The sequence below is a fragment of the Eumetopias jubatus genome, unplaced genomic scaffold, assembly GCF_037043125.1.
Source record: "Eumetopias jubatus isolate StellerSeaLion01/CBP00866 unplaced genomic scaffold, mEumJub1_p1.0 scaffold_10, whole genome shotgun sequence".
NCBI classification, from domain to species: domain Eukaryota; kingdom Metazoa; phylum Chordata; class Mammalia; order Carnivora; family Otariidae; genus Eumetopias; species Eumetopias jubatus.
In genome coordinates this window covers 86,843,023-86,865,176 of record NW_028274816.1, presented here as the reverse complement: position 1 = coordinate 86,865,176, position 22,154 = coordinate 86,843,023, and the positions used below count along the sequence as shown (strand labels likewise).

The window sequence follows — 22,154 nt, the reverse complement described above, 5'->3', positions numbered from 1 at the left end:
GGGCCTGATGACAGGTCTGGGACCACTGCCCTACGTGGAGCTGTCAGGGTACCCAAGCACCCGGATTATAGTCATAACTCCTGCCCCAAAGTGTGCGCATAGGGCAGGGTCTGACCACAGGGACCTGAGCCCATGGAGATGGGGCCTGCTGTCAATGGGGCTGTGGCAGGCTGGAGTATGGCAGCCATTTTGACCTCAAGATACGTGGTCCTTAGCCTCAAGGGGCTCACAGACCAAACTCCCCTTACCCCAACATTTTCAAGCACAGTGGGAGTGCAATAGGGCCACTTCCCTGCCTGGTACTCTATTCTCTGTGCCTTCGAGGCCTAGGTCACACATTACCTTCCTGAGAAGCCCTGAGAAAGAGAATTGGGCCAAAGGGCTTCAGCATCCAGGGCTCCACAACCTAGAGCGGCCAAAGCAGTACATTTAGGTGAACGGAGGGTCCTGGGGCTCATCAATGCCCCCAGCGCTCCCCATCCACCTGGCTGGCAAAAAGCCTTAGGACATTATTACCCTGTAATTCCTAGCCAGAGGTGGCCAGCTCAGGGCTGGGGAGCAGAAGGTGCCAGGCTCACCCGGCTTTTTGGAAAAGACCAGAAGATAGTGTCAAAGGACCCATGTCGGGGTGCAGGGAACTGATGCCCGAGTTCCAGAGGGGGAGTCCCTTGGTCGAGAAGGCCGGGCTGCGCACCCTCGTCAAGTGCAAGGGTGTCTGAAAGTTCTTCTGCCCCGACACTTCCCCACGTAGACGCCCTCCGACTCCTATGGGTTCCCAAGCGCCCTAGAGGTATTCCTTAAAGCAACCTGAACGCTTCTGCACCCTTCCGAGGGCGGATCCCCTCCAGCCAGAGCCTTAGGACACTAAGCGCGCCGCGCACGCGCACCGAGCTCAGCGACAGCCCCTCCTCTTGCTGGCCTCGACCCGCCCCTTCCGCCCTCCGGTGGCGGGCTAAGCGCGGCTTCCGCCGGAAACCTGGAATCGAGCCGGAAATCTAGCTCTGGAGCTGCTGTGAGGGGGCTGCTACTCCCTCCTTCTCGTTTCCCGTTTCCAAATTTAGGTTTTCGCGCCCAACTCTAACAAGGTCCTGAGACCCCACGCCACCCCCCACATTCCAATTTCGGCAGCAAATTACTGCAGAACCTGAAGCCAGGTAAGGAACCCGTTTCCGGTCGCACCTCCCACACTCTCCTGCCCTTCCACCCGCCCCCTCTGCCGCCCTGACCATGGCCCAGAAGCCAAAGGTAGACCCCCACGTCGGGCGCCTGGGATACCTGCAGGCACTAGTCACGGAATTCCAGGAGACGGAGAGCCAAGGTGAGAGCGGCAGTGTGGCGGGCAAGGGACGGGGCAGGGGTCCGGCCGTGACAACCGTCCCGGACCTGGCTCCAGCGCCACTTTTCTGCTGCAGACGCCAAGGAGCAAGTACTGGCCAACCTCGCCAACTTCGCCTATGATCCCAATAACTACCAGTATCTGCGGCAGCTGCAGGTCCTTGATTTATTCCTCGATTCCCTGTCGGAGGAGAACGAAACCCTGGTGGAGTTTGCAATTGGTAAGGATGGGGCAGGTCTCCCAGATACCTGATTTGACTTAGTGAAGTGAGTTAAAAGTCAGTCACGGGGAAAGGAATCTTTTAGGCAGTCCCTTTGCTGAGAAGGCAGATCTCGATGTCTGCGCCAGCGATGTCTTTGCCACCTCCTCGGTTCACACATTGTCCCAGGTCACAGCTAGCTTGAATCAGGTCTGGAACTAATGTCCAGGACTCCCTCTACATGCCTGCCTTTCCTCCTACTGAGAGATGAGATCATAAATGGGGGAATGCATTGAAGCCACTTGAAGGGGAAAAAGTTTATGGAATGCTGTCTGTTTTTTTAATCTTTTAAAGATTTTATTTGAGAGAGAGAGCACGAGCAGGAGGAGGGGCAGAGGGAGAGGGAGAAACAGACTGAGTGCAGATCCCATCTCAAGGCTGGATCCCAGGATCCTGAGATCATGACCCGAGCCAAAGTCAGGCCCTTAACCAACTGAGCCACCCAAGGCGCCCCTAGAATGCTGTTTTTAAACATCTTTATTTTAATATGGTAATATCAAGAGAAGTAGAGGTGACTTTGAATGGCTTAAAACTCCTGTAGTTATTATGGTCTAAGACCTGTTGAATTATTCAGTGGACAGATACCTATTGGGCATATACTGTGAATAAGGTACTGTTCTAAATGCTGGAGAGATGGTGAACAAGTGGAGGAAAGGTCTTTGCCCTCAAGGAACTTACATTCTAGTAGGGGGAGACACATGGTGAGCAAACAAAAAGCTGAGGCTCTTGGGGCACCTCGGTGGCTCAGTCATTAAGCGTCTGCCTTCGGCTCAGGTCATGATCCCAGGGTCCTGGGATCGAGCCCCTCATCGGGCTCCCTGCTCCGCCAGAAGGCTGCTTCTCCCTCTCCCACTCCCCCTGCTTGTGTTCCCTCTCTCGCTGTCTCTCTCTCTGTCAGATGAATAAATAAAATCTTAAGGAAAAAGAAAAGCTGAGGCTCTGAAGGAAGTAAACAGGGTGATGAGATAGAGCAGAGGTGGGGGCTACTTCATTTCCTCCAGCATGTGAAGGCATTCTAGGAAGAGGCACAGCATGGGCAGAGACCCTAAAGCAGAAGGAGCCAGAAAGAAGGCTGACGTGGCAGGCTGTGGGGAGTGAAGCAAAGTGGTACAAAATGAGGTTAGAGAGGTGGGCGGTACCAGAGTTTACATGACTTAGCTCTAGGCCATGGGAAAGAGTTTGGAATTTATTCTGAGGACAAACAAAAATTATTCTTTCAGCATGCATCTTAAAAAATAACATTTTTCTGGGGGTGCCTGGGTGGCTCAGTGGGTTAAACATCTGACTCTTAATTTCAGCTCAGGTCATGATCTTGGGATCGTGGAATCGCCCCATGCCAGGCTCCCGAGCTCAATGTGGAGTCTGCTTGAGATGCCCTCTCTCCCTCTCCCTTTCCCTCTGCTCTTCTCCCTACTTGAGCACATGCTCTCTAAATAAATCTTTTTTTTTTTCCTAATAAGTACATAAATAAATATTTTTGGGGCACCTGGGTGGCTCAGGTCATGATCTCAGGGTCCTGGGATCGAGCCCTGTGTTGGGCTCCCTTGCTCAGTGGGGAGCCTGCTTCTCCTTCTCCCTCTGTCTGCCGCTCCCCCTGCTTGTGCTCTCTCTGTCAAATAAATAAATAAAATCTTAAAAAAATATATTTTCTACACAGTGAAAGGAATCTTATTTACATAGAGAAAGAAACCTTTTATAATTTTCCATTATCACCTAACACCTAGTCAAGCAAATTTTTCTAATAGTTCCCAAAAGGGCATCTAATCTGGTTTTTATGTTCCTTAGATCTCCATCTCTCTTTCTCTCTCTTTTTAAGTGAACCTTGTATTTTATACACACACACACACACACACACACACACTATATATATATATATGTTTTTTTTTTTTTTTTTTTTTTTTAACTAAGCTCTATACCCTGTGTGGGGCTGGAACTCACAACACTGAGATCAAGAGTCATGTGCTCTGGGCACCTGGGTGGCTCAGTCAGTTGAACAACCGACTCTTGATTTCATCTCAGGTCATGATCTGAGGGTTGTAAAATGGAGCCCCGTGTCAGGCTCTGTGCTGGGCATGGAGCCTGCTTGAGATTCTTGACACCCCCTTCATGCTCTCTCTTGAGCTCGTGCACACACATTCTCTCTCTCTCTTCAAAAAATAAAAAAAAAGTCACATGCTCTATTGACTGAGCCAGCCAGGCACTCCGATGAACTTTGTATTTTATTTTTATTTTTATTTTTTTGAACTTTGTATTTTAGAACAGTTTTAGAAAAATTGCAAGGAGGGACGCCTGGGTGGCACAGTCGGTTAAGCGTCTGCCTTCGGCCCAGGTCGTGAGCCTGGGGTCCTGGGATCAAGTCCCACATCAGGCTCCCTGCTTAGCAGGGAGTCTGCTTCTCCCTCTGCCTGCTGCTCCCCCTGCTTGTGTGTTCTCCCTCTCTCTTTGGCAAGTAAATAAAATCTTAAAAAAAAAAGAAAAATTGCAAGGATAATACAGAGAGTACCCATATATGCCATACCCAGTTTCTCTATTATTAACCACTTACATGAGTATGATACATTTGTTAGAATTAATAAGCCCAATTTTTTTTTAAGATTTTATTTATTTATTTGACAGAGAGAGCAAGAGCATAAGCGGGGAGCGGCAGAGGGAGAGGGAGAAGCAGGCTCCCAGCTGAGCAGGGAGCCCAACATGGGGCTCGATCACAGGACCCTAGGATCACGACCTGAGCCAGCCAGGCACCCTTTGATACATTATTATTAACTAAAGTCCATACTTGATTCATTTCCTTAGTTTTTCTCTAATGCCCTTTTACTGTTCTAGGATCCCATCCAGGATACTATATTACTTTTAGTCGTCACATCTTGGGCTCCTCTGGACTGTGCTGGTTTCTTAAGACTTACCCTTTTTTGGATGACATTGATGGGTTTCAAGGAATGCTGGTCAGGTATTTTGTAGACTGTCCTATAACTGGGATTTGTCTGATGCTTTTCTCTTGATTAGACGGGGTTGTGGGCTTTAGGGGAGGACAGCTACAGAAGTAAGTGCCGTTTTCACCACATCATGTCACAGAGCCGTGCTGTCAGCATGACTTCTCCCTGTTGATCATGGCCTTGATCACCCGGCTGAGGTGGTATTGGTCAGGTTTCTCCACTGTAAAGCTATTCTCTTCCTCCTCTTTCCATATTGTACTCTTTGGAAGGAAGGCACTACATAACTTATCTCTTTTAATCATTGGTAGACTCTTTTCATGACACTAATTGTTGAAGGATCCAGACCAGTTCTGCAGAATTTCCCAACTTCTAATTGTTTCCTAATTGTCTGGTTGCCTGTTTCTGGTGTCATTTAGCTTGTTCCTCTTTCCCCTTTATTCCTGGAACCTAGAAGTTAGATTGAAGGGCTTGATAGGATCAACTAACACTTTTTCTTTCTTTCTTTCTTTCTTTCTTTCTTTCTTTCTTTCTTTCTTTTTTTTTTGCGCTGAGTAATTCAGGTAGGTGTGTTGTAAAATTTTGAAAGACTATCCAGGCTGGCCCCACTGTTTGGGGTGCCTGGGGCTACAGTACAAATGGGGGTCATCCCTTCTCACCCTAGTAGGTCTCACCCATGTGTGTGGACATCTTGGCTGTATTCATACCTGCTCTGTGGCCACTCCTTGGATTTAGAGTCCACCTTGGGAGTCAGGATCCAAGAAAGAGGCCCAGGTTCAGGGGCCTGGTGTGGGAGCAGGTTCAGGGCCTGGAGCTCCAGGTATGGGGGAAAGGAGGATGGGCTCTGGGTGGGCTTCCTGGACTCTTCAACCTGTGGAGAGGGCTAGACTGAGGCCCCCTGGAAGATCATTATGCTAAATAAATATTCTAAACCATCGGTCACTTTAAGATTTTCTTCTGTGTAAGTCCTCTGCTCCACAGATTCTGCCATCTGAATGGTGACAGTCTCCCCTGCGAAGCATAACCTCCACCTAGGAGTGACAGAGCTCCTGCAACTCAAGCTTTGGACTGGAGAAAACTTGTATAAAAGGAGCAGTGCCCCACAAAAAGTTTTTGTGGGATCAGGAAGGAACTTGCCCAGGGCAAGAGAGCACTCTAAGACCCTGGTCTAAGACCAGGTCTAAGACCCCACTCTTAAGACCCTGAGAACCTTGGGCCTGGCCTGGGTTCTTGCTCTCCTGGGCGGCTTCCCAGAGTGGGTGACCGGCCCTAGACCTGGAGCCCACAGTCACAGCTTCTCCTCTTCCTAGCTGCTTCTCGTGGACAAGATCCATGTGTCCCTTCTCTGAGACTCACCTTCTCACGTGCGCTTGCCCTACGTTGCAGGACTTGTGGGGAGGAGAAGTGTGTCTCCGTGTGTGTGTCTCCGTGAAAGTACTTTGGTCACTTTCTTAGTATCCTTATCACCAGTTTTCCTTTTCCCTGCCACTTTTCCTCATTTTCTCTTCCTCTCCTCCCAGCACAAGGCTCCTAATCCCCACAGTAGTTGCTTCCTCAGCTTTGACTCCCTCCATGGGATTGTCTGCAGACAGGAGAGTCCCAGTCATACTTAGATGCATATTTTGTTACTGCTGTCATTTCCTTCTCATGTTGCCGGCCCTGCATGGGAAACACTGTCAGGTGCTTTTTTGGCTAATAGGCTCTGTGCTGTGCTTTGTAGCTTTGACTCTCATCTCTGGTCGCAGGCCTGAAATTGTATCTCCATGAGGGCAGAGCTCAGCTTTGCTTATCTCTGGGGAAGAGGAGGGAAGGGCCCAGAAGGTGCAGAGTACGGGCCATGACTTAGTGCTGTGGCCCTGAGTGGGATTCGTTCTGGAGGAACGACAGAGGAGATCTGGTTTAGATTGCCTCAGGCTCACAGAACCAAAACCAGTGTCTTTTGTTTGGCAAGGAGCACAGTGAGTTTGATAAGAGCTGGGCTTTAGGGTCAGGCAGGTCTGGGTTCAAGTCCTCGCTCTCCCACCTAACTCTGGGCATGTGATTTCCTTTCTCCCATCATCTGTCAGGTGGGGCATCTGCCTCACAGAATTTTGAGAGAATTAAATGCAAAGTGTCTGCAGCTGCAGGATCCCCAGGCCTCCACCCAAGGGCCTGGTGTCCCAGCCCTTTTGAGGATAAACAGTTCCCTCATCTCCCAAAGAGGTGAGGTGGGATAGCATGCTGTCCTTCAAGAGAACCCCTGCAGCCAAGCCCCTGGTTACAGAGCTGGTGTTCTGGGGCTTAGAAGGACTTGTAGTAATAGCTAGCACTTATGGAGCACCCTCTGTGTGCCACATACTGGCTTCTGTGCTTTGTCACCTTTGACCCTGAGACACATTAAAAGTAGGTGTGCTCTGGGCGCCTGGGTGGCTCAGTTGGTTGAGCGACTGCCTTCGGCTCAGGTCATGATCCTGGAGTCCCGGGATCGAGTCCCGCATCGGGTTCCCTGCTCAGCAGGGAGTCTGCTTCTCCCTCTGACCCTCTTCCCTCTCGTGCTCTCTATCTCTCATTCTCTCTCAAATAAATAAATAAAATCTTTAAAAAAAAAAAAAAAGTAGGTGTGCTCAGAACCTCCATTTTCCATAAGGAGTCTGAGGCTTGGGAAGGATCCGCGGGTTGGCCAGAGGTTTTAAAGAGTGCCAGCCTGGGACGGAAACCCAAAGCTGTCAGATTCTAGAAGAGAACAGAGGAATTCCCCATTCCTAGGATTGTGGACTGTGAAAGCTCGAAAGGCACTGCAAACCCTTCATTTCACCGATGAGGAAACTGAGGCATAGGCCACCCCCCTCAGCTGTTTAGTGGCAGGTGAGGGTCGGAATGCAGGCTTCCGTCCGTCCTTGCAGCCCAGCACGATCCAGGCATCCTTTCAGGTGGTGCTGATGAGTTTAGCTCTGAGATAAGACCTCTCCTGTCAGGGGGCTCCACGTGCCCTGAGGGCTGAAAGCTGCAGCAATCACTCAACAGTGGTGAGCTGGTGTGCCTGTTGACTTTCTGTGGGGGCCATCTTCCTGTGACCCCTCAGACACCTACCTGGGCGGGATAACTGCAGCCTTCAAGAAGGATCTGGTTACAGCAATTGCCGATAACATGCAGGGCTTTTGGAGTTTCTGTACCTTTCCCTTTCTCGGCCTTTTCTTTTGTGGATTTGCCCATTTAGAACAATTGTAGAGCTATTTTACTTACCTTTTGGTTGTCGCCCTGCAAGGGCTCTGAATGTGTCACCAACCACAAGGCCAGTAGTGCTAAAGCCCTCCTTACTTGTGAGGAAACAACTCCTCAGTGAGGTTAGGTCCGTTGCCTGAGGGTCCCACCGTTAGTGATGACTGGAGCCAGGAATTTACCCATTCTCCCTGGATCCAAATTCTCTGCCCAGGGGCCCCAGCTGGCGGAACCAAGGCTCAAACTCCAGAGTGTCGTCTTTCCTTGTTTTTTCTTTCCACCACACGTTACACTTCCACACTATCCTTGAGGTGCTTCTGGTGGGAAGTCATCCCTGCTCCTACTGGTGGTGCTCACAGTCCAGGCCCCATTTGATTGGCGACTAAGGGTACCTGCCACTGGGAGGCCGTACTGGTTGGCCCTTGTTTGGAATGGGGGATGGGAGTGGCAGAATTATGGAAGACCAGATATAAAGACAGGATCTCAGTAAATACCCAAATGAGTGAAAGAATTTGGGGCTCTTGCTCCAAATAAAAACTCAGACAGCCTTTGGCATTAATTTGGGAATGTTTGCCCAAAGTACTATTGGTTGACTCTCAGGTGTTCTGTATGCAGCCTATGTGTCTATCCTAGATGCTGTATGGAGATAGAACGGAACCAGGAAAGACCTCTCTGCCTCCATGAAAACTGGTTGAACCCTAGGATATCACAGGATACCTGGCAGTTTTGTTACTAAAACAGGATTCAAGTAGGTGGCCTCCCAGAATCCATGTTAAATTGTTTTCCTGTCTTCTATTTCCTGCAATACATGTAGTTGCCACTAGATGGTGGTGGTGCTTAGAAAAAGGCTGGTAGCTAAATCCTCAGCGGTCTCTGGAAAACATTATTTAGTACAATTGAAGAGAGGCACACCATGAGCCAGCAGTTACCTTCATAGGGTTAGGGCACATGCACATCCAGACACATGTGCAAAAATGTCACTACCAGCATTATTTGTAGCAGTCCCAAACTTAAAACAGTCAATAATAGAATGGATACTGACATTGTGGGATGTTCATACTCCTTACTTAGCAAGGTAAATAAACAATCTGTAGCTACATGCAGTAATCTTACTAACACAACATTAAGCAGATGATGTTAGACACATGATATATACAGTGTAACTCTTTACATGAAGTCCAAAAGTAGGCAGAAGTGAATTATAGTATTAGCATAGGGATATATATGTTGTAAAAAAAAACTTTTTTTAAGATTTTATTTGTGTATTAGTGAACAGGGAGAGAAGCAGAAGGAGAGGGGTAAGCAGACTTTTTGCGGAGCACAGAGCCCAACAGGGCACAGTCCCAGAACCCTGGGATCGTGACCTGAGCCGAAATCAGGAGTCGGATGCTTAACCAACTGAGCCACCCAGGTGCCCCTAAAATCATTTTTTATTAAAAATTTAAAGGTTTGGGGCACCTGGGTGGCTCAGTCATTAAGTGTCTGCCTTTGACTCAGGTCATGATCCCAGGGTCCTGGGATTGAGCCTCGCATCAGGCTCTCTGCTCCGCGGGAAGCCTGCTTCTCCCTCTCCCACTCCCCCTGCTTGTGTTCTCTCTCTGGCTGTGTCTCTGTCAAATAAATAAAATCTTTAAAGAAAAAAAAGAATAGAGGACTTTGTTTAAAAAAATTTTTTTAAGTTCTGCTTGTTAATTAGAAACTATTAAATTTTCTCAAAAGATTTTATTTGAGAGAGAGAGCACTAGAGAAAGAGAGTAAGCATGAGTAAGAGTAAGCATCCCTCGGGGGCAGAGGGAGAAGAGAAGCAGACTCCCTGCTGAGCAGGGAGCCAGATGCAGGACTCGATCCCAGGACCCTGGGATCATGACCTGAGTCGAAGGCAAATGCAACTGAGCCGCTCCCCACCCTGAGGAATTCCTTTTTAAGCAGAAAGATGTCTGACCCCAGGAGCCTAACTCATCAGAGAAGGAGGTACAAGGAAGATACAAGGAGGTACGAGGAAGCCCCAGCGTATGGAGGATGGAGCAAGAGCTCTTTGGTGGGCAGATCTAGTTAGAATCCCAGTACTGCCACTGAGGACCCAGGTGACTGGAGCAAGCGATTCAGTTTCTCTAAGTCTTGGTTTCGTCATCAGTAAAATGGGGGAGAGAAATAATGTGATTAAGCATCGTCCCCCTCCCGGCACACAGTAGATGTGGACCAACCATATATACACCTGTTTATAGCCCCAGAGGCTGGCCCAAGGCCCATACCTGCAACCCACAGATACAGAAGAGGGCTGACACATACAGGTAGAGTTTAGCAATGCGAATGCAAATGCCTACATAAGCGGCACCAAGGTCAAGAACAAAAATAATGTCAGCAATCCAAAAACCTCTCTATGTCCCTTCCTGATTCAATTCTCTTTCCTATCAGAGGTGAACACCTTCCTGACTTATAATAATTTAATAATTTCTGGGGTGCCTGGGTGGCTCAGCTGGTAGAGCATGCAACTCTTAATCTCAGGGTCGTGAGTTCGAGCCCCATGTTGAGCATAGAGTTAACTTTAAAAAAAAGAAGAAAAAAAAATTCCTCAGCTATCCATCTGTGGCAGGATTCCCCTTCATAGAAAGGAGGTGATGTCAGTGTTCTCACCCCACTGCTCCCTTCCACACTAGCTGGAGCAGGGCAGCCAGCCTCTGCCATTCCTCCCAGACTTGCAGAGACCAGTTCCCCTTCCTCTGAGTTACAGGCACGAGCACACTTTGTGTGTGTATGCGTTAATTTATGTGAAAACATGATTGAGTCACATGGTGAATGATAACTCCCTCTGTAGCCTTTCTGGAAGCAACCGTTGTTACTAGTTTCTTTTCTATCCTCCCAGAGATATTTTCAGGGATTTACAGACAAATCTGTGTGTATTTACACGTATACCTTTTTGCAGGTTCCACATGTGTGGTGTTATACGTATGTTCTGCTTCTTATTTTTTTTTAACTTAGCATCATGTCTTGGTGCACCTGCAGTGTCAGCCCACAAAGAGTTGCCTCATTCTTTGTAAATGCTGCATGCCATTCCCTGGCACCCGGGACTGGTGTTTAGCCACCCCCTTAGGGGTGGACATTCACTTGTTTCCCTTTGCTCTCCGAGCAGTGCTGCTGTGGATGACCTTATTTGTATACCATTTCTCCCCTGTAAGGGTATACCAGTAGCATAAATTCCCAGAAGTGAAATACAGGTCAGAAGTATGAAAAGCCATGTTTTCTCTCCTTTTGATTTAATTTGATGTTTGTTATGATGGGAGACATTCATGAGTTTAAGTCAAAACTTGTATACAAGGTATTTTGAGAGAACTCTCACTTCCATCCCTGTCCCTTTCACCCTGTTCCCCTCCTTTTTATAGACGCTAAAGTGAAACCCAAGAACAAATAGTCTCAAATGAAGATTTTTATCTGGGATGGGCAGCAGCCAGCCCAGCGCCCTGGGGTGGCTGAGTCATCAGAGGGAATAAAGTCTGCGGCCGCTCTCTCCTAGGGCTTGCCCAGCCCCCAGCCGCTCGCTAAGCACTTGTGGGCATGACCTCATTTAATCCCCAGAACAATCCTTAGACCCTCCTGTCTCAGCAGCAGTGCCCTACTTGCTGTGTGATCTGAGGTCACCTGCCTGACCTCTCTGAGCCTCCAGCTTTCTCATCCTCAGTTGTACTCGGGGTTTTCTCTTTTGCCTCTCCTGGGAGTTTCTGTGGTTCCCTGTGCCTAGGAGGGCCCAGGTTTTGCCCCTTGTTCTCTTTGTGTCTTGTCTGGTTTGTCTAAAACATGTTCATCAGCCAGTCAGAACTTGTTCTCCTTTCTGTTTGGTAACCGTGGTTTAAGATGCCATGAGATCAACATATGGTGAAGTGCACATATCTTCTGTCGATTTGACAATTCTTTTTCTTGACCTTTTTTTTTCTTTTTAAGTTTTTATTTAAATTCCAGTAGTTAACATACAGTGTAATATTAGTTTCAGGCGTATGATACAGTGATTCAACACTTCAATACAACACCCAGTGCTGTTTGATGGATTTTTAAATTCATTAAGGTATATGTACATCAGGGCGCCTGGGTGGCTCAGTCATTAAGCGTCTGCCTTCAGCTCAGGTCATGATCCCAGGGTCCTGGGATCGAGCCCCGCATCAGGCTCCCTGCTCGGCGGGAAGCCTGCTTCTCCCTCTCCCACTCCCCTGCTTGGGTTCCCTCTTCTGCTGTGTCTCTCTCTGTCAAATAAATAAAAAAATAAAATCTTTAAAAAAAAAAAGGTATATGTACATCTGTGTAATCAGCACTAAAATCAAGATAGAGAATGTTTCCATCTCCCCCAGAAAGGTCCCTCCATGGACCCTCTCCCAGTTAGTGTCTTTTACCCCCAGGTAACCACTATTCTAACCCATGGGTTTTACCTGTTTTGTTGTTGTTGTTTTAAGATTTTATTTTGGTGGATGATGGAGCATGGAGCCTGCTTAAGATTCTCTCTCCTTCTTGCCCCTCCCCCTCATGCTCTTGCACACGAAAGTGCATGCACTCTCTCTGTCTCTTAAAAAAAAAAAAAGTTTTTATTTTTAAGTAATCTCCACACCCAATGTGGGGCTTGAACTCACAACACGAACCCGATCAAGATTTGCTCGCTCCACCAACTGAGCCAGCCAGGTGCCCCTGTTTTGTCTGTTCTTGTACTTCATCTAAGTGGGATCACACAGGATGTACTCCTGTGTCTGGTTTCTTTCACTGGGTGTTTCTGAGATTCATTGTTACAGCATCATTAGCTCACGTCTTTGTATGAATGTGCCACAATTTTTTCATCTGGTTCACCTGGTAATGGAGATTTATTTCTAGTGTAGAGCCTTTATGAATAGAGCTGTTATGAATGTTTGTACGCAAGTATTCTCGCGTACATAGGTACTCCTTTCTCTCAGGTTCAGGTAGAAGTAGAATTGCTGAGTCATAGGGTAGGTGTATGTTTGACTTTAGTAGAAGCAGCCATGTACTTTTCCAACCCAATGGTAGCGTGTGAGACTCCTGGCCACCGGCACAGGAGAATTCCAGCAGCCCCACCTCCCACCAGCGCTTAATCTTGTTAGTCTGTTTTAGCCATTACAGTAGGTGTGTGGAGACATCAGCTCATGGTTTGAATTTTCATTTCTCTGAGAATTAGTGACAAGCACACTGTATGCATCGCTCTTATTGTGCAGAGTTTATTCAAGTCTTTGCTCGTTTTTACGTCGTGTTGATCTTTTCTTGATAGGTATTAATATATATTCTTTATGTATTCTGGAAGGAGTCCTCTTTCAGATAGGTTATTAATATTTTCTCCTTTTGTCTTTTTACTTTTTTTAATGGTGTCATTTGGTGAGTTTCACTTTCTAAATGAAATTTAGCTTTAGGGGTGCCTGGGTGGCTTAGTCGGTTGAGCGACCGGTGCCTTTGGCTCCGGTCATGATCTCAGGATCTTGGGCTTCCTGCTCAGTGGGGAGCCTGCTTCTCCCTCTCCCTCTGCCTGCCGCTCCCCCTGCTTGTACTCTCTCTCTCTCTCTGTGTCAAATCAATCAATCAATCAATCTTAAATGAAATTTAGCTTTAAAAAAGAAGACCCTTTTCCGGGGCACCTAGGTGGCTCAGTCACTTAAGTGGCCGGCTCTTGATTTTGGCTCAGGTCATGATCTCAGGGTTTTGGGATTGGGCCCCGGGTCCGGCTCCATGCTAAGCGGAGTCGGCTTGAAGTTCTCTCTCTTCCTCTCCCTTTGCACCTTCTTCTGCTCATGCGCACACACTCTCTCCCTCACTTGCTCTGAAATGAGGGAGTCTTTAAAAAAAATCCTTTTCCTGGGGCACCTGGGTGGCTCAGTCATTAAGTGTCTGCCTTCAGCTCAGGTCATGATCCCAGGGTCCTGGGATCGAGCCCCACTTCGGGCTCCCTGCTCAGCAGGAAGCCTGCTTCTTCTCCCTCTTCCACTACCAGCTGCTTGTGTTCCCTCTCTCACCGTGTCTCTCTCTGTCAAAATCTTTAAAAAATAAAAATAAAAAAATAAAATAAAAAAATCCTTTTCCTGCTTATAAAAATAACACTTTTTTTTTTTTTTTTTTTTTAAATCATGACCCGGGCCGAAGGCAGCCGCCCAACCAACTGAGCCACCCAGGTGTCCCTAAAAATAACATTTTCTACCCTGTTTCCTCTCCACAGAAAACAAAAAAACAAAACAGAACAAACAACATTTTTGTGGAGGTAAACTTAGAAAATAAAGGAAATAAAAATGACTCCTAACCCTGCTGCACAGAGATAAGCATTATTAACCTTTTGCTGTGTTTCCAGCTTGTCTTTTGTTAACTTGTCTGTCCATTTATTGAGCATCTGCTGTATGCCAGGCTGAGGTGACCAATTGAGATAAGACAAACTCCCCCTCTGGTGGGAGTTGTGGTTTAGTGGGGGACCTTCAGTTAACCTGACAAGTAAGTACCTTAGGTGTGAAGAGGAGACACAAAAGAGGTGAGGAGAGGGCGCTGGGGAAAGGGGCTGTGAGGGCAGTTGCGGAAGGCTCTCGGAAGAGGTGACATCTTGCCGGACTTACTTGTTCATTGCAGTTTTATTGTATATACAATTTGATGACGTTTTTTCCTCCTCAGCCTTATGTTACAAGCATTTTCCCATATTAAATACTCTTTGAAAACATGATTTTTAAGAATTATAGAATTTCCCATCATGCAGACATACTGAACTGCATTCAACCAGCTTGCTCTTGCTGGACATTATTTAGGAAGCTTCCAGTTTTTGTGTTCCTCTTTTCCTACAACCCTCCTTCGTTCTTCAGGGCAAGCTCACAGAGGTAGACTCGGGAGGGAGAGCTCAATAGCTGTGGCCTCGGCTTCTCATGGGTCCCCTGGATCCATTTTGGGTGCTTCCATTCAGGCTCCTTACCCCCTGAAGCCCTTCTCTTTCCAAGCGCTCCTTTTTTTTTTTTTTTTTCTTTTTTAAGATTTTATTTATTTGTGAGAGAGAGAGAGAGCCCAAGAGGGAGTAGAGTCAGAGAGAGAAGCAGACTCCCCGCCGAGCAGGGAGCCCGATGTGGGACCCGATCCCGGGACTCCGGGATCATGACCTGAGCCGAAGGCAGTCGCCCAACCAACCGAGCCACCCAGGCGCCCCCAAGCACTCACTCTTGTTTCCCACTCTGAGGATCGCTGCCAGCAAGGCAGAGGGGCTTCAAGAATGCCCTGTGGTTGGGTCCCAGGCAGTGGCAAGCTGTGGCAGGCACAGGATCCATCCTTGGAGACTTCCTAGGTCTACAAATGGGGAGCAGATGGGGCCAGCTGTCTGGAAGCCTCCTCCTGCCTTCACCCTCCAGCAGATGCCATCTGATTATCCCCTGGCCGGGGTGACTGTGTTCCGCCCAGGCACATCCCTGTGTGATGATGACTCACTGGCCAAGGGTGACTCAGACTTCATCTTATCATACTTTACAGCAGAGATAAATCCCATCCCTTGCCCCCAATTAACCTACAGTGTGGGTAGAAGGCTGGTTCACTGCCAGTAGTTCAGAAGAGATGGTGTAGATGTGTCCAGGAAGCCAGAGGCCTGCCAGAGCATTGCCACCTGTCCCATGACTGTGGCATAGGGCTTCCCATCTTCTGGGACTTTGGGCGACTTACTCAACCGCCTCAACTTCCACTAAAATCGGGGTGATCGTAACACTTCCTGGAGTTCAGTCATGTTCCCAGCATGTGTCCAGTGAGTGTCCACAGTTGCAGGTGCCTGGGATACGGAGGTAAACCAGAGAGCAGGGCCTTGCCTTATGATGTCCAGTGACAGGGACAGAGCAAGTAGGGAAGGCAGTCAACAGGATGCCCCAGGATGTGCTGAGGACTCCACGGGGGTGAATGGGTGCTGAGGTGGTATCAGCAGGTCAGCCCTCTGCATGTCCCATAGGGAGGGACCTCTCTGTCAGAGTGCCTTATCTCCCTTGCCTCGTGATTCCAGGAGTGCCCCTCAGCTCCTTCCTTCCCTCAGAGGTGTTCTGAGCCACAACTCGGATCCCAGAACTGCAGAAGCCCATGGTAGGTGACATCTCAGGGAGCCGACCATCCAGACCCCAGGCCTCTGCAGTTCAACCCTTTCCCCAGCTCACTGCTCTACAGCCCTTTCAGCAGGTATTTGTGGAGCTCTTTTTGCACCAGGCACCAAGGACCAGGTGGGAGTAAGACGGCCACGGTCTTGACCACAAGGCACCTGCCTTCTTGTGGGGCTTGGCAGCTAGTGAGCAAGAAAACAAATCTGCCAGGGTGGTTTCTTGGGGTTCTAAGCATATGAAGAAAATGGCATGGAGGGATGAAGGGAGTGCCTTGGACGTGGTGGGGAGTGGGGAATTCCAGGGGAACCTTACTGGTGAGGGAGCAGTGAGGTGTTGGTTACCAGCAAAAGGGAGGCAGCATGTGAAAATCTGGGGCCAGAAGGTCCAAGGGCTGAGGCTGTGAGTGACAGAGAAGGACCAGACCAGATGGTGCAGGGCCATGAAGACCTCAAAGGGGAATTTGGATTTTATTCTGAACACAGGGCCAAGTCTGTAGAGGCTGAATGGATAAAACTTTTAAAAATATTTCCCTATAGGGGTGCCTGGGTGGCTCAGTCATTAAGCATCTGCCTTCGGCTCGGGTCATGATCCCCAGGGTCTTGGGATCGGGCCCCGCATTGGGCTCTCTGCTCAGCAGGAAGCCTGCTTCTCCCTCTCCCACTCCCCCTGCTTGTGTTCCCTCTCTTGCTGTCTCTCTGTCAAATAAATAAAAAATCTTAAACCACCACCACCACCACCACCATTTACTTAAAAAAATATATATATATTTCCCTACAGCAGGACTCAAACTGACCCAGGTACTGTGAGGGAGGGGGTGGTAGTGCCAGCCCCGGGCAGACTCCTGCCCCTGGAAGAGGCATGTCCCTGCCAGCCCCCACCTGTCCCCCCTTGCTCTAGCATTTTAGTAAATTACACTGCATCCATAAGGTAGTGCTCTGCACAGCCATTAAATGATGCCATGGTTGTAGATATGTTGGCATGGAAAGATGTTCACAATCTATTGCTGAGTGAAAAAAGCTGGCTTACAAAACAGGAAAGGATCACATTTTTATTAAATGTTTATATATATTCACATATTTTGAAGTTGAGGAAGGAAAAGCAAATGTTGGATGGTAGGATTAAGTTGGTTTATAATTTGGCTTCTAGTATTTCTAACAGCTTTATTGAGATAATTGATATATAATAAGCTGTACATCTTTCAAGGATGCAGTTTGATAAGTTTTGGCATGTATACATCTGTGAAATCATCACCTGACCTGTGCTTTTTAATTTTTTTTTTAAGATTTTATATATTAATTTGATAGAGACAGTGAGAGAGTGAACACAAGCAGGGGGATTGGGAGAGGGAGAAGCAGGCTTCCCACTGAGCAGGGAGCCCGATGCGGGGGCTCGATCCCAGGACCCTGAGATCATGACCTGAGCCGAAGGCAGATGCTTAACAACTGAGCCACCCAGGTGCCCCTGTTTTTTAATTCTGTAAAGTGATATATCATGGGTTTTATTTTTTGTTTGGGGTTTTTTTAATTTAGTTTGTTGGTTTTGCTTTAAAAAAGGAAAGCATATCAACCATTGAACTGGCTGACCCAAGGAGGAAAGGGATTGGTATCCACTTCCTCAAGGCTAGGCTGTGGCAGGCAGGCAGGCCTTCAGGAGCCTTGAAGGGGTGGATACCAGAATGGACTTTGGATCCCTTGTTCCTGGGACAAAGTTGGGCAGAGAGGAGCTGGGAGGGGAGGTGGGAGGATACGCAGGCCTGAGGCACTCAGTCTCTCTTTGTTCTTCCCCAGGAGGCCTCTGCAACCTGTGCCCAGACAGGGCCAACAGGGAGCACATCCTGCAGACAGGGGGCATCCCGCTCATCATCAACTGTCTGTCCAGTCCCAATGAGGAGACCGTGCTATCTGCTGTCACCACGATCATGTACCTGAGCTCACCAGGCTCTGGCTCCCACCCTGAGCTGACCGCCATGCCCGTGGTCCAGTGCATGCTGCGCTTCTCTCTCTCGGCCAACACGAGGCTCCGGAACCTGGCCCAGATCTTCCTGGAAGACTTCTGTTCCCCAAGCCAGGTGGCAGAAGCCCGCACCTGGAGGGCTCACTCTGCCCTGGGTATCCCACTGCCAAGGACTGAGGCCCCACAGCAGCCCTGATCCAGGGAGACCTCATAGCCATGATACCCTGACTGTTAGAGAGGAGGCCACAATCCTAGTTGGGGCTCAGGGAGCAGGAGCAGTCTGGTTGCCACTGAGCATGTTCTCCCCAAAAGGTGTCCTTTCAGTTTTTTTAAAGGTGAGTTTTCTCAGCATGACAGGTATTTACACTGTGGTGAGGGGCATTGAGAGAAGAGGCCAGACTTTGAGACACACGGAGGAGAGCAAAGGCAATGCCATTTCCATAGGTTGGCACTCTCAACCAGCTGAAGGTCAAACTCCTGCCTCCTGCCCCCACCCCCAGCGCCCCACTGCCAGGCTGTCAACCTCCTGTGAGAAGCAGCTGGGACCCTAGATTCAGAGGCTTTACAGAAGGGGCTTTTCATGAGGAACAGCTGGGCCTGGGATTAGACTTGCTTGTGCTTGAGGAAACAGGAATTCTTTAACAGAAATATCTGAAATAATCTTGAACAGAAACGAGAAGCCAGCTCAGGGCTCTGGGAAGGTGTCATGCCCACTCCAGGGCTACGGAGGCTGGGTACCTGCACTGCCAGCTCCCCAGGCTGGGTGCTAGGTGTGCTTGATGCCGGCTTGAAGAACTCTGTGGCCCACAGTTTATCCACACAGGCCTATCTGCCAGACACCATGGCGTTTCAAAGACGAAGATGTGGTCTCTACTCTTTTTTTTTTTTTAAGATTTTATTTGTCAGAGAGACGCACAAGCAGGTGGGGCTGGCAGCAGGAGAAGCAGGCTCCCCGCTGAGCAGGGAGCCCAGTGTGGGACTCAATCCTAGGACCCTGGGATCATGACTTGAACAGAAGGCAGACGCTTAACTGACTGAGCCACCCAGGCATCCCGTTTTTTTTTTTAATTAATTTTTTTAAAACATTTTATTTGACAGAGACACAGCAAGAGCAGGAACACAAGCAGTGGGAGAGGGAGAAGCAGGCTTCCCGCTGAGCAGGGAGCCCGATGCGGGGCCGATCCCAGGACCCCAAGATCATGACCTGAGCCGAAGGCCGACACTTAACTGAGCCACCCAGATGCCTCTTAATTTTTTTTTAAGATTTTTTATTTATTTATTGAGAGAATGGTAGAGAGCATGAGAGGGAAGAAGGTCAGGGGGAGAGGCAGACTCCCTGCTGAGCAGGGAGCCCGATGCAGGACTCGATTCTGGGACTCCAGGATCATGACCTGAGCTGAAGGCAGACGCTTAACCAACTGAGCCACCCAGGTAACCGCGCCTCTTAAATTTAGAGATAGAGTGAATGAGAGTGTGGGGAGGAGCAGAGGGAGAGGGACAGTCAGAATCTGCACCCAGCAGAGAGCCCGACGCAGGGCCTTATCCCACGACCCCAAGATCACGACCTGAGCGGAAACCAGGAGCCAGACACCCAACCAACTGAGCCACACAGGTGCCCCTGCTCTTTAGTGGTACAGCCCACTGACTTAAGGTAGCCATCAGGCATTCAGACATGAGGGTGAGGATACGTCAGAATACAGGCATAAACCCTTGAAGCTGTGTACTCTTCCCTCATCACCCCATGGCCCCAGCCTGAAAGTCCTGGTCCTCTGCCATCAGGGTTGGGTTAGTGAGGGGGTTATCCCTGCCCCTAGAAGTGAATCTCAGACAAAAGGGCTTCAGGAATGCAAGAGTGGTGCTCAAGGGAGACAGGACCAGAAACAGAAGTGTGTGGCTTGGAGTCCACAGTGTACACTGGTCAGCACGGGGGAGGCAGTATGGGATCCCCATGGAAAGTTGAGGTTCAGGAGCAATGGGGAGCTTCCTGGCCTCCCTTCTGCACTCCCTCAAGGTTGACCTCTAACACGGCCAAGGAAAAGCAGACGCAAGAGAGATGGTGTCTGAGATGTGGAGGTGGGGCAGGTTCTGGAGCCACTGGACTAAGGACATGAGGGAGGAGAAAGCCTATCAGCCTGTATTCCGACTGCCCCTTCTAGGGCTCCTGGCCCTTTACTTTCCTGAATAAAGGGCCTTTAAAGAGTGGTGAGTCAAAGTGTTTTATTAAAAAGGTTCCTGAGTGATTTTCCCACCATGTTTCCTTGCCAGCCATCTTGTTGGGTTCCAGGTGGCTGGCTTTTGAGAATGGAGGTTACTGTGTCTCCCTGTTCCACGGTGCTGGGGGCCACCTCCACGACACTGACCTGCCATTCAGCTCTGCTGGGGTTCCCTGCTGGCCTGCCTTCCCTTCCTTCAGCTACTATCCACTATTCTGGCCCCCCGCTTGCTTTCTATGATCTCCCTCCAGTTGTCACTCCAAGAGAGCAGCCGTCTCCTTGTTGGGCATAGGGCTAGGTGCTGGTTGTGGCAGCAGGTGAACAAGATGTGCTCCCAGCTTGGGGTCTCCTCTTGGCCTGGGGCAGGACATGGGAGAAAGGCAGTGAGATGCAGTCAGTAATCTATTTTACTCCCTCTCCCTAATCCCAGCAGGCCAGATGCCTGGAAGGTTGCCAGAAAAACAGGTCTAACCTCGAATGGTGTCCTTGTCATCAATGAGCAGGTCCCCCAAGACCATCGTCTTGTCCCTCGTCAGGATAATGCGCTCCACAAACTGGGGCCCCAGGTGATTCTCCACCCAGCGGTACTGCAGTGAGGACACAGGTCTGTCAGTAGGGCCAGTGAGTAAATAGGTGGGAATAGGGTCTCCAGCCTTTGAGAGATGCTGCTCCCCTCCCCCCCCCACACACACTTCCTGTGTTTTAAGTTCTGCTGGTTTATTTTAAGCATCAGAACTTAGGAAGCCGTTTGCTATGAAGGACTGGGGTAACCGCACCTTCTCACCCACACAGTGTTCATACTTCAGCAGAGGGCTGGAGCAGATGAAGACCTCCGTGCTGCGTGGAAGGGGCACGGGTTAGTTAGGGTGGTACGGGCCCTTACTCCACCGCCCCTCCCTCTCTGCCCTTCCTCACTCCTGCATGTTGTTCATCTCCTGCATGGCTTCCAAGGCTCCAGGGATAGGCTCCAAGTCTAGGAAAAAGCCTGGGGCTTCATACACACTGGCAACTTTGTCCTGAAAGAAACCGTGTTCTTGTCCCAGCTTCTGCCTCCAGCAGATCTAGCCCCAGGGAGGACTCTCAAAGTAAGATTCCTGGGGGACCTGTTCCCGAATCAGAGCCACAGGGAAAGGATTTTACATAGGGGGAAGCATTCTTCCAGACTTTCTTGTCCAGGGTGAACAAAGGATTCTGAAGTGAGGATTCTGTTAAACAGAAAGGGGGTGTCTCTGGAAACGGAGCAGAGGCAGTCTTGCCCAAGGGGAGGGCTCCCATTCCTAGAAGCCCTGTGCGGTCGGGCTCCCTGCTTCCGGGGACACTGTGGGGTCGGGGCACCTGGCTCCCGGGGAAACTGTGCGGTCGGGGCTCCCGCTCCTGGCGACAATGTGGGGTCCAGGCTCCCGCTCCTGGAGACACTGTGTGGTCGGGGCACCTGGCTCCCCGGCTCTCTGTGGGGTCGGGGCTCCCGCTCCCGGGGACATTGTATGGTCGGGGCACTTGGCCCTGGCGACAATGTGGGGTCCAGGCTCCCGCTCCTGGAGACACTGTGTGGTCGGGGCACCTGGCTCCCCGGCTCTCTGTGGGGTCGGGGCTCCCGCTCCCGGGGACATTGTATGGTCGGGGCACTTGGCCCTGGCGACAACGTGGGGTCCAGGCTCCCGCTCCTGGAGACACTGTGTGGTCGGGGCACCTGGCTCCCCGGCTCTCTGTGGGGTCGGGGCTCCCGCTCCCGGGGACATTGTATGGTCGGGGCACTTGGCCCTGGCGACAACGTGGGGTCCAGGCTCCCGCTCCCGGGTACACTGTGTGGTCGGGGCACCTGGCTCGCCGGCTCTCTGTGGGTGGGGACGCCCGGCTTCCGGGCGCCCTGTGGGGTCGGGGCTTCTGCTCCCAGGGTCACTGTGGGGTAGGAGCTCCCCTCCCGCTCTCTCCCTACCTACCGCCAGGTCCGGCCGCAGGGCTCGGTACTGCTCGCGGGCGAGGAAGCCGCGGCGCTCTTCCAGCGTCACGTGCGGTTCCCCAGGGAAGCGGCGGCGGAAGCCCCGCAGGAGGCCCGCCTCGAAGTCGGCCAGCACGCCGTCCATGTCCACCAGCACCCGCACGGGGCGCGCGCGCCGCGCCGCCATCGCCGCCGCCATCGCTGCGGCCGCCGGGCAGCGGAAGGACGAGGTTGCCGAGGGTCGGGGGGTG

General features: G+C 50.1%; 2 protein-coding genes across 3 annotated transcripts; one reads left to right on the top strand and one right to left on the bottom strand.

Moving 5' to 3' along the window:
• The first annotated feature begins 975 nt into the window (after positions 1-975).
• Positions 976-19,950, top strand: ARMC7 (armadillo repeat containing 7). 2 transcript variants are annotated; one of them, XM_028112561.2, is made up of 3 exons: positions 976-1,318; positions 1,413-1,556; positions 17,586-19,950. In XM_028112561.2, the coding sequence occupies exons 1-3, from the start codon at positions 1,228-1,230 to the stop codon at positions 17,945-17,947; spliced, it is 597 nt and encodes a 198-aa protein (XP_027968362.1). In that variant the 5' UTR covers positions 976-1,227; the 3' UTR covers positions 17,948-19,950. The 2 variants fall into 2 exon arrangements, with proteins under 2 accessions (XP_027968362.1, XP_027968368.1); XM_028112567.2 differs by having other exon boundaries at positions 1,413-1,492; positions 17,586-17,822.
• NT5C (5', 3'-nucleotidase, cytosolic) lies at positions 19,943-22,138 on the bottom strand. Its single transcript, XM_028112318.2, has 5 exons — positions 21,905-22,138; positions 20,880-20,980; positions 20,741-20,801; positions 20,437-20,551; positions 19,943-20,321 (listed from the first exon to the last, which is right to left on the bottom strand). The coding sequence occupies exons 1-5, from the start codon at positions 22,100-22,102 to the stop codon at positions 20,161-20,163; spliced, it is 636 nt and encodes a 211-aa protein (XP_027968119.1). The 5' UTR covers positions 22,103-22,138; the 3' UTR covers positions 19,943-20,160.
• Positions 22,139-22,154: the final 16 nt, after the last annotated feature.